Source organism: Falco biarmicus, chromosome 8 (genome assembly GCF_023638135.1).
Source record: "Falco biarmicus isolate bFalBia1 chromosome 8, bFalBia1.pri, whole genome shotgun sequence".
Taxonomy (NCBI): domain Eukaryota; kingdom Metazoa; phylum Chordata; class Aves; order Falconiformes; family Falconidae; genus Falco; species Falco biarmicus.
In genome coordinates this window covers 18418199-18430493 of record NC_079295.1, presented here as the reverse complement: position 1 = coordinate 18430493, position 12295 = coordinate 18418199, and the positions used below count along the sequence as shown (strand labels likewise).

Here is a 12295-nt window from a genome sequence, read left to right as displayed (position 1 = left end):
TATGCATGAGGAATTGATACTTGGAAGGAACATGCAGTTGCCAACCTGTCACTCTCAGATGGGTGCTGCACTCGGCTTGTCCTGCAGGATTAACTATTCTGCACTTGTATATACCCTTGTGGTTCTGACCAACTTTCAACAATCTTAAACTGCACAATGGCCCATCATGTTTTAAGGAACACAATGCAGACTCCTCAACTATTAGCTGATTGCACAGCCAGACCACGCAAGGTGTAGGCACACCTTTCATTACACAAGACAGTAAAACATCATCTCCTTCTTTTACAGTGGTTTCTGAAGGTAGAGTTTCAAGAAACTCTGGTGCTTCAGCATCAGTTTCTGTGATGTCCTCACATGGCACAACATCAGGATAGCAGACTCTGTTTCTTTGTTTCTCAGTTTCATATGGTCTTTGTGATGCAGATATAAACAAGCTCGATGTTTTCTTGGAAGATTCTTGCTTAACTTCAGATGCTTTAAACTGACAATCTTTGGCTGCTTTAAAGCTTTTAGTATCTGATTCAAGGGTAATTTTTGTTACTGCTTTTGCTTGTGCTTCATTTGCTAGGTAAGAATAAAGTTAGGAAAAGGATTAGGTCAATGTTTTGCAGGAATAAAAAAATATACTTAGGGGGAAAACCCCAATAATTAGTACTGAAAGAATGTCCAGTATATTAGTGCTACAACAACACTATTAAACATGAGTGATTACACATTTAAGAGCTCTATTCCTGCTGGGCTAATTCTAGGTACCAGTTAAGCCTGTAGGACTTTCTTGGGACCAAGACTTGGTTGGTAATGCCTAATACAAGCACATATTTTCTTTTAATGTAGAGCCTCAATTTAGAAAGTAGCAGCAGAAAACTGTGAAGTGCTTTGCATAGTTCAAGAGTGAAGAAAGAAACTTCAACATGTAAGAGAAAAATCAACAGGGTCAACGGCTTCCTCACTATTCATCTGAGTTTTCTGCTCTTGATTCCTTTGAGCTCACCTGAAATACAATCACCTGTCCAGTGCGGTGATAATAAATTTTTGCATCTTCACTAGTGGCAACACTACTAACATTTTAATACACTGATGGTCAGGAAGAAGTGTAAGGAGTCTTAGCAAAAATAAATATATCTCAAGGAGAGTAGAAGTAGAATACAATTCATTAATGCAGTAACACAACACTTGCACCCATCAGTCCTTTCAAGTACATTGACCCCTATCACTAACCTTGGAATTATAACCTTGGATTTACTGGAAACAAGTTGGACGCACAGAGTTTGAAATGACCAGGTATCTAGTTTAACGTTGCTTATCTGACATTATAATCTCCCTTAAACTCCAGGAATTCTCAAAATATAAGAATTCCTGTCAGCCTGTTTTGCTTTACATCTCACTGCATATCATGAAGGATATGAGGAATAAAAAGCCCCAGACATCTGTGACTTGCTGGGAAGAAGCATGAAGTTACAATACCAGCTTCCTGGGACTGCACGTGTCACTTACGAATAGAGCTGTAAATGTGGAGGAAAAACCCGAAAGCATTCTTACTAGAGCTTAGTATTACTGACAATAAAGGAAATATAAGTGATCTGTAGGCAGTGATAATGAAGTGCAAAAGGTAAGTCATAATGTTAAAAGTCAGATAACCACCTTTGACTGTTAGTATTGCAGCAGTTGTTGTCCCTCCGTAATCATTATATACAGTACAACTGTACAGTCCTTGATCTGTCAGCTGAGTATTTAGGACTGTGAGCAGTAGGACACTTCCATTTTGTGATATCTTCAGTTTTTCAGACAATTCTATCCTTTCACCTTCATGGGCCCAAAGATACTCAGAGAACTCATTTTCTAAGGCACATACGAACTGAGCAGTGTCACCACATTTCACAGTTAAGTCTCTGAGAGGCAAGAGAATCTTTGGAGGGACATCCTTCATTTCCTGAGCAGAGGTCATAGAGATCCTGGTGCTCTGAGATGTTTGGGAAAGGATTGTTGTGTGCATGGCTTCCATTTCTTCAACTGATGTAGCCTTCATGGTCAAATTTTCTGATATGTGCTCAAAAACCTGTACACCCAATTCCTGTGATGGTTGTTGCATTGATTTAAATTCTTTTTGATAAGTTTTAATGTTCTTCTTTGTGAGAGGAGCAACATGAAGTTCTGATATAGCCTGTGACCGGATAGACTCTTTTACATCTTTCCCAGAACTTTGCCTATCTAGGGCTTGCACTGTGTAATCAAGTAACAAAAATAACAACATTAGTATCTAAAGAACTTTACTGGGTCCTGCTCTGAACAAAACCAAACAGCATGGAGGATGAAAATGAATGATCTTCATTTGAATACTCAGCATGCCAGATGCACTACTCTCTTGACACAAAGATTATCCATTCGCATATATGAATGACAAGTGATGCCTAAGCTAGTTTATACATGCAGTTGATACACAAATGCCCATGTCTCTTCTTTCACCAAAGTTGACCATTTTAGTATTGGAAACTTCTTATGGAAATGTTTAAGGAGGTATTTTCTTCCCCGCCCCCTACAGGATAGTACAAAATACCTCAGTCAATGCTATAAAGATCACTAAATTACTTGTTTTAAAAATTGGAATGCCTTCAGTAAAGCGATCCTAATCTTTTGACTTGTATCAAAATACAAATCTGCAAATTTCTGAATGTTACAGCTTGAACAGAAGAAACGAGAGTGGCTGGGTTACAGACAGTAGGTGCTAACATTAGCTGGTAAAGAAAAGGTGTGAAACAAGAACATTAGTAACAGCGTAAAAGTATGGTATACAACAAACTGAATCCCTTTGAAGTAAAAATGGGGTTTTACCTTCTGCAGTCACTGTAAGTGTAGCTGTACAAGTTGTTTCTCCAGCACTATTTCTTGCCTTGCAAGAGTATTGGCCAGCATGCTTTAAGAAAGCATCTACTATAATCATTATAGCTGTGCCTGTAGACTCATCAAAGTAGAAAACTAAGTCTTTTGTTGGCAACATGAGTTGTTGATTATGAAACCACTGGATTTTTGGTTTGGGCATGCCAGTGACTCTAGCTTGAAATCTGACTGATTCCCCACTGCGTACCCTGCAGCTTGAAATAGGCTGGATAAAGGTGGGCCTTTGGCCAAAAGACTTCTCCTTAAATGAAACAGATGAAGAAACATGCCAATGGGACTCTGATGTAACTTCTTCAACCTTTTTAAATCCTGAAAAGAAGCACGCCAACTTTTAATTTCTTACCCTACGCTACAAGAAATTTTCTCTCTCATCAAGATTTTTTTTTCTAACTTCCAACTTAACAGCATGACTCTAATTCATCATTTATAAAATCTGTTGCAAAAAAAACAAAAAAAAAAAAACCAAAAACCAAAAGATTAGATTTATGGTTAAATAATATTAAGGAAAATATAGAACTTAAATAGAAAATTCTGCAGACAGTATTTCTGCTCTTAAACTTTGGTCAACATTTCATCAATTCATATGAATGTAAACCATTTCTTTTCAGCTGCCCCCATACCTGGTACACATCTTATTTAACGTGTTCTCCAACACTTTCAAAGTAATTCATTTTATATAAAAGCTCTTACTAGATTCTCCTCACAGTCAAATCAAAGAATGTGTAAGGAAATCACTTCTATCAGAAAGAAGGTTTCTATCATCTTTAGTGCATGACAGATTCTAATACTGGAGAGAATGAAAAGGTGATGTGCACTGAACATCAAAAAATTGTGAAATAACTTTTCCTATGCACGACATATTTTGAAGACATAAATGTATGTTGTGGACATTGTAAATGGTAGCAATTAACTGAGTTAAAAGACAACATGACAGACAACGACTCACATATGATTAGCAGTGTATATATAAGATTAGTATTGGAACATGACCGAAACAAGACATCGTCTTTAATTGCACACTGTACCTTCTAACTTCAAGGTAGCAGTGCTTGTCACTTGGCCTACAGAATTACTAGCCACAAAAGTATAGATTCCTTCATCCTCTGGATAAGCTTCAGCAATCTCCAGCTGGTAAGTGTCTTCAAACTGGGTCATTCTAAAGAAACGTGACGGCTTGATCTCTCTCTCTTTGCTGTACCAAGAGACTTTCAGATCTATTCAAGCAACAGAAAGAAGAAAAATAAAACTGTGTGAGTCATGATATTAGACTAGTAAGTAAATACTATTTTTTATTTATATGTCAGAAATCTTAATCTTAAGTATCTTTTTAAAGTTTAAATGTGCTTTGTATTACTCTGGTAATGTATGATCAGTGGAAAGTGGCCTACTTATTGCTTAAAGTTTTGATTTCTGCACTGGAAATATCTGTATGGGAAAACATATTCTGGTGCTGCTATATTTAGTAAAAATAAGTTTTCCTTTCCCTTCTTAATGTATAAACTTAAAAATATTTTGCTACTACTAAAATGAAATAAAGTCTAATTTTTAAAAAGGGATTCTGCTACAATTGATTAAACAGGCTATAAAAATCACTAGGTTGAGCTGAACAGGTCAAAGAAATGAAAATGGAATATTATTTTGATAAGCACAGTATCTTGCCTTTTTTTGTTGGAAATATTGTAAGGTTTACACCTCGTATTTCTCAAAAAAGATCCTGTCTTCGTACCTTTGTAAAATTCTTATAGAAAATGTTGCATTATTTGACCTATATAGATTCTTGTAGACTTGGGAAAGAAGAGGACTGAAGCAGACTTTAACCTTGCCTCTCCACCTGGCACTATATTACATCAGTAATCAAATGTTTTCACACAAACAGTGTGCTATCAGTGTCATAAGAAAAAAGAGACAGTGTTTTCAACAGCCAGCTTATAGTATGTATCATTAAACAACTGTATTTGCAATCATATATTACCTAACCTAACAGAAATGTTTTTCACAACACAAGTGAGAGATATGCAAATCCATCTGGATAAAGTATTAAATAAAGAAAATCTCAATAGGAAAAATTTCTTCTCCAAAACGATTGTCAAGCACTGGAACAGGCTGTCCAGGGAAGAAGTTGAGTCACCATTCCTAGAGATATTTAAAAGACCTGTAGGTGTGCCACTTAGAGACATGGTTTAGTGGTGGACTTGGCAGCACTAGGGTAACAGTTGGACTACATGATCTTAAAGGTCTTGTCCAACCTCAATGATTCTATGATTCCATGAAAGGGGACCTAGATGAAAGGATCCTTGTGCTCTATGCTGTAAATGCAGCTTCCACATATACATAAATGCAGTTCTTGTAAACAGAGTTACACTAGCATGCACAGAGGGCAGGCCAGTCTTTCCAACATATATTTTCTGAGTTTTAGCACCACTTCCAAAACAGAATCAGATTTGTTGTATAGCTTTAAAAAAAAAATAATGGGAGTTTGATTTCAAGTTATGGAAGTGCAAATTACATATTTTTGCATATATATGTATATTACCAATTTTATGTGGACTTTTACACAGCTACCACACAGGATTATTGATACATTTGGAGATTTATCTTTAAATAACTGTAAATTTATTGGGATTAGAACTGGATCTTATTCTGCAGTTTACTATGTGAATATTTTATTACTAGTCATACTCAATACCATTTATTGAAGTGAAGAAATGTAGACTTATGTGGTTTTGTGTTAACTTGGAAAGAATTATTTTAACTGTAAAATTATAGTCTATGTAACAAAATAGCAAATTCATTCAAGGAAAATGTATACTTAAGACAATGAGCGAACACATTTTTATGCTAGGAAAAAGAATGCAATGGCAGTTTACTGTTTGCAGCACTCAGGAATATTAGGATAAAGACTGAGGCACTGAGAGTTTCAGTTGTTAATTGACATAACACTGTGTGTCATCAGAAACTTTATCACATTCATTTAACATGATAATGCTTTTCCACCATGATACTCTGTGTTTGAAGCACTGCATTTTACTGACACAGTTTCCCAACATCAGTTTGCATTCAAAAAGCTGAGAAGCTTCCCAAGACAAATTGTTTGAAACAGGTCGTCTTTTTAGAAATGCTTAATCTTTATGACAGCTTTTAACTTCCATGCTTGATGCCGTCTTTGACAAATGACTTGCTTAAATAGCTGTCTGTGAATAACATAGCATGTATCAACAGTGTATATCAAACAACTGTACTTCTATGGAAAGACTGATACCAGCACATATACATGTATTTTTTTTAAGTTCAAGATGAAAAATTCTGAGATGAAAGGATGTAGAGGTTTTCATTAAACCCACCTGTCCCTGTAACTCTGCACTGAAAACAAGCAGACTGTCCCTCAGATGTAACAGCATCACGTAGAGGTATTATGACAGCAGGTGGATACACTGGCACTTCTAGCTCAGGAGAAACAACTTCTGGGACTAAAGAATAAGAAAAAAAGTAATTTTTAAAGATTAAGATCACACACATGCTGACAATCTCATTTCACAGATACTGTTATGAGTATGGGAAACTCACTTTCCACTGAAAGTGAAGCCGAAGTTGTAGCAACTCCATAGTCATTTTTTGCTTCACAGGTGTATACTGCTGCATCTTCAGGGAAAGTTTCAATCAGCAATAGAGTATATTCTTGTGCGTCATGAAGAAATTTGCACTTGAAACCTGGAGAGAGCTGTTGATCATCTTTGTACCAGGAAATTTTGGGCTGGGGTTTGCCTGATATCATAGCACAGAAGCGGGCAGGTTTGCCAGATTCCACAGTGGTTGGCTCTAGCTCCTGAATTATCCGGGGTGGCTCTGGAGCTGCAAATTGGGGCAGGAAGAAGGAGAGAGAGAAATCTCATTATTGATATTTATCAAGACTTAAACAAATATTAGCAAGGATTTATTTATTTATTTACTTCATTACTCCCAATATTGCATGCCTATGAAAATCTGCCCTTTTCCTTAAGACAGGGGGAATGATCTAGCAGCAAGTGCCTTAATAAAATCAGCTGTGTTGGCATAAGTATTTTCTGGCAAAACGTGTCCAAGAATTGATAGGTTATCCCTCTGGCAAGGCATATTTGTCCAAATGGACAAATTAGTTTTACTTGGACCTGAGAATTTCCTGGTCTAAATAAATGTAGTGGTGAAAAGAACTGCTATAGCATTTTCATATAGCTAGCTATTTCAGTACAGCAACAAACATCCATGTACATGAGGATTTTGCTAATGTTCCAGACATAAGATTCTCTTTGGATATTTTTTTAATTATTATTTTTATTTATTTATTTTTTTACTTTCAGAATTAGAATAAAGAAATCAGGAAAAGAGAGGGCAATAAATACAATCAAAACATTGTTTGTGGGTACACATACCATTCACATAGAGAACAACAGAACTCCTATTCCGTCCTGCAACAAAAGTATATTCTCCAGCATCAGAGTAAGTGGTTTCAAAGATGGTCATTCGATGAACTCTCCTTTCCACCACATAACTGTATCTTTCCTCATACTGGAAGTTGATCTCAATACCATCCTTGTACCACTGTGGTTCAATGTCATCTTCATTGACTTCAAATTCAATTTCAGCTCTTTGTCTCTCAATGACCTTTGAATAAGTAGAATAAATATAAGAAATACCTGCCTTTTTTTTTTTTTTTTTTTTTTTGACAGATAGTCGCACATTTCAGTTTCCTAAAAAAAGGCCCTGACCTTATGATTACAGATTTTTGTGTTAGGACTCTTGCTGGCTAAATACCGTTGCTTTTCCTTTGCATTATTCTTTGCATGACAAAGTTATAAAATATTTATTCTTCTGTATAGGACATACCTGAATATCTTTACGGATGCTTCTGATACGAATGTCACGACCTTCCACTATCAAATTGGCGCTGGATGTGTTCCCACCTGCTACTACAGTGTACTGACCAGCATCAGACATTCTTGTGGAAGGAATGATGAGACGATGGACATATTTTTCTCTCTGAATTTTCATCCTAAGGACATCAGAAAATAAAATAAGCAAGTTATTTCCTGGAGGAAAATACATGACAAAAGACAATATGGTGTAGAAGCCATCATTTACCTGTCACCAATCTGGAGTTCTTGCCCATCCTTCATCCACTGGACCTGAATGTCAGGTTCTGAAATTTCACATTCAAAGATAGCCCTCTTCTTCTCCACAACCTTGATGTCTTTAATATGCTTCCTAAATTCAATGTGACGAGCTAGGGAAAAAAAAGCAGTATGAGTGACATGCTGCTATTTAAGTCACCAGAACTCACTAAATATACAAACCAAGAGGGCAAATACCTTCCACATATAAAGTGGCTGATGAAGCTGCTTTTCCAGCAACAAAAGTATATTCTGCAGCATCACCAAAATGCACATTCCTTATGGAGAGTGAGTGTGTGAGCTTCTTTGTTCGTATCTGGCACTTATCGGTCGATTTTATTTCCACCCCATTCTTTAGCCATTTATATGAGATACCTTCATAGTTAACAGTAACTTCAAATGTTATCGTATCTTTCTCTTCAGCATTGATGTCTTTTAGCATGGAGGTAATCAGGATGGCTAAAAGAGAAGAAATGGACATGATCTGGGTTCTTTTGTTCTTTTTTGCTTTATTTTAAACACAGTAACTGGATCACAGATGTTTAAAATTCTTTAAGAAGATTCTGATTTTTAGTAATATTAAAAGGAAGTCTCTGTGTCCAGAATCAATATTACAGTTAAATTTCCCAAAACTTCTGAATGACATAGGAATCGAAATTCTGTCTCCTATGGTGACTTGGTGTTTAGGCATGTTGGCCTAAACAGAGGAATCCAGGATCTGACTTTCAAGTCCACAGCTTCTAGCTCTCATTTTAAAATGTAATTAAGGTTGTTTAGGGTTATTTGAAAATACCTCTACAACAGTGCTGGTTTTGTCTGAATTGCACAAAGTGCATATATTAACATAAATTCTATTATTAGTAATTGTAAAATAGTCTGGTTAACTTCATTTTTACATACGTTTTACAGTCAGAGTTGCACTGACTCTGTCATTTCCACAGACAAATGTATATTCTGCAGAATCTTCACTGCTTGTGTTCATGATATTGAGCTGATGGAGTTTCCCTTGGACCACTATTTTGAACTTTTCACTCATTTCAATCTCCACACCATTTTTCAACCAGACAGCAGGCACATTGAAATGAGAAACTTCACATTGAAAAGAGGCAGTTTTGGTCTCAGGGATTTCAATATTTTTCATGGTCTTTGTGATGTGTATGGCTAAGAGAGGAGAAAATAAAGACAAAAGAAAAGAAAGGATTTTTCAGAAGTCAATATGTGTGGAAGACTGCAAAAAACCAAGGGTAAAAGGCTATGAAGTGTCAGGTCAAGTTGTTCAATATAAGCTGGTGTAGCAATTTATATAATTACTTTCTTACAAACTGACAATACTTACTTTCCACAAACAGTTTTGCTTTACACTCAATTTGCCCAACAAGAGCTGTGTATTCCCCAGCGTCAGCAGGAGATATGTTATGCAGCATAAGCTTGTGAACTTTCCTTTGAGAGATCATCTTGTATTTTTCACTTTGTTTAAGCTCAACATTTTTGTGGAACCATCGAACTGGTACAGTATCATGGGATACACTCAGTTCAAAGGAGACAACAGCATTTTCCAAAGCAGTCACATCCTTTGGCTTTTTGATAATCTTGACAGCTTGAGGAAAGAAATTAGCAAGATTCAGCAGCGTGTTTGATTTGAATTTCAAACCGCATATTGAAGCAAATATTCAAACCAGATAAACTTACTTTCCACATGAAGTCTGGCATTTGCTCCTATCTTTCCAAGCTTAAAACTATAAACAGACTCATCAGTGACAACACAGTTTTTGATTTTCAGTGTGTGAACAGTTCCTTTCACAGTAATTTCATATTTGTCATTTGATTCAAGTTCAACACCATTTTTGATCCACAAAGCTCCTTTTACATCAGGGTGGGTCAGTTCTACACTGAACACTGCCTCCTGTGTTTCTGTCACCGTCAAGTTCTTTAGTGTCTTCTTTATCTTAACAGCTACAAGAAAACCCAAACAAAACAACTTGGCAAAACAGACCAAAATTAAAAATTATAGTAAATATAATAATCTTAATAAAACTGAATCATGGTGCTTCATTTTAAAATCTAGTATCTATACATTGATTTACACAGTCTCTACCAAAGTGATGTTTGGAACATAAAAAAAGAACATTTACTTGCAGCATCCATGAGAAACTATGGGGTTTTTATTTGATACGTTTACTACACAACTAGCAAAGAGTGTATTTCTACCTGCTAGCCAGTACCTTACATAAAATGTGTTTTTATTAAAATATCATGCTAAATTCCAAATCCAGAGACTCCAAAATACAGTAAGCTTGCTACTTAAGAAAGCACATAATAATATAAAAATACTTCCAAAAAATGAAGCAAAATATGCTTGTATCTTAGGCCTGATCCAAGACACAGTGAATGATGCTGGACTGAGTCTTAAAGACATTGGTTATAAAAAATACTGACCTTCGACCTTCAGTTTGGCAGATGTTTTTGAGCTTGCTATTTCATAGCTATATTCACCCATATCATCCAGTTTTGTGACAGGGATATTGAGCCTTCTCTTTACACCATCAGATTCAGCACGGTACTGATCTGTCATAGGTAATGGTCTACCATTTTTTAGCCACTGACCATCTGATTCAGGATTTGCCACCTCACATTCAAAAACAGCTGCCTGGGACTCAGCCACAGTCAGGTCAGTGAGAGGCTTTGAAATGGCACCACCTGTTGGGAAGCAAGAGCACGTGTTTTTGTTGTGGTTCAACTTTACCCCGTATGGAAATGCAACCATATGAAAAGTACATGCTGGAATTCTTTGCTCTGATTTGGAGCATGCCCATAGACATTCTGAGTTCTGTGAAAAATCAAGACCAGAATGTGACCTGAACATCACAAAAAGATGTTTCTTAATTCTATCCTAGTCATTCTCATTTATTATTTCTATTAGCAGCAGAGGTTTACTGACCACCAAGACAAAACCCTCCTTTTTTACATTAATTACATCAAAAGCATACTACAGCATTCCATACTATGGCTCTGATCTAGCATAACATATTAGCGCTTACTTAAAAGCTTTGTTAAATTCAAATTATACTAATCACAAAATATAAGGGGAAAAGCAAGGAGAACATAGAAAAAAAAGATAAAGACAAAAATGTACAGAAACAGCACAATTGCTACACTTACATAATATAGTACATTGAGCATTGTTTTAAATCACTGTAAAATAAAAATCTTGGACTTTAACCCTACTAACCTGATACTATAAGCTTTCCAGATGTTTTCTTCTCCCCAGCATAAAGTACATATTCTCCTTCATCATCTTTCATCACCTTCATCACTGTCAATTTATGTATTTTGCCATGTGCTTCAATTTTATATTTAGGACCAGCCTTTATCTCTTGGTCTTTGAAATGCCAAATTACATCAATCCCGGAATGGGAGAGCTCTACCTCAAAGCATACATTCTGTGTTTCAGTGCAGGTGATGTCATGAAGACCTCTAATAATCTGAATTTCTATAAAAAGAATACATTACAAATATATTAGTTGTTTCCACAGTTTTGTGTTTAAAGAAATAGTTTCACAAAGAATTCTGCATCTGAAAGGAAACCTACTTTCAACGGTGACATTGCAACTTGTTTCAACTTTGCCAACCATTAGTTTATAATGTCCTTCATCTGATGCATGGGTTCTGGTAAGCACTAGCCTCTGTTTAGTGCCTTTACATACAGCTTGTACACGTTCATCAGGCTTTATCTGATGATCATTTAGGTACCATTTGGAGGAAGACACATCAGGTGCTGAAACTTTGCATTCGAGGACAGCTTTTGTTCCTTCAACTACGTGTATATCTTTTAGAGGCACCACTATTTCCACACCTGTGAAGTTACAAAAATATTCATCGTGAAAAAAACTATGCCTTTAAGGAGTAACTCTAAAGGGCCCAAAAATCAAACACACCTTCAAAATCATGATAACTACTTACTGTACACTGTGATCCGTCCAGTGGTTGACAGTCCAAGATCAGGAACACTAAAAGAGTAAGTTCCACTGTCTTCCTTTGTTGCATCTTCTATCAGCAGCATGTGTGACTGTTTATCCAACACAATGTGAATACGATCACTTGATTGAATTTCGTGACCATCTTTCATCCAGACGCATTCCACATTTTCTAGGGAGACTTTAACTTCAAGTTGTACAATATCTCCCTCACAGACTTTTTGGTCAGTAAGTCCCTGAAGAATAACCATGGGGCGAGCTGTGGAATGAAATTAAGTTAAT

The 12295-nt window shown here is 36.2% G+C and overlaps 1 protein-coding gene across 1 annotated transcript in view; it reads right to left on the bottom strand.

The window, feature by feature from the left end:
- TTN (titin) overlaps nucleotides 1-12295 on the bottom strand; it is a 238651-nt gene that overhangs the window by 200724 nt on the left and 25632 nt on the right. The window contains exons 29-42 of the mRNA XM_056349795.1: nucleotides 12000-12272; nucleotides 11629-11892; nucleotides 11269-11529; nucleotides 10476-10736; nucleotides 9729-9992; nucleotides 9376-9636; nucleotides 8940-9200; nucleotides 8238-8498; nucleotides 8011-8152; nucleotides 7756-7921; nucleotides 7302-7533; nucleotides 6460-6744; nucleotides 6237-6362; nucleotides 3921-4109 (exon numbers count right to left, since the gene is read on the bottom strand). Coding sequence (XP_056205770.1) covers nucleotides 3921-4109; nucleotides 6237-6362; nucleotides 6460-6744; nucleotides 7302-7533; nucleotides 7756-7921; nucleotides 8011-8152; nucleotides 8238-8498; nucleotides 8940-9200; nucleotides 9376-9636; nucleotides 9729-9992; nucleotides 10476-10736; nucleotides 11269-11529; nucleotides 11629-11892; nucleotides 12000-12272 — 3246 coding nt within the window. The remainder of the gene's footprint in view (nucleotides 1-3920; nucleotides 4110-6236; nucleotides 6363-6459; nucleotides 6745-7301; nucleotides 7534-7755; nucleotides 7922-8010; nucleotides 8153-8237; nucleotides 8499-8939; nucleotides 9201-9375; nucleotides 9637-9728; nucleotides 9993-10475; nucleotides 10737-11268; nucleotides 11530-11628; nucleotides 11893-11999; nucleotides 12273-12295) is intronic.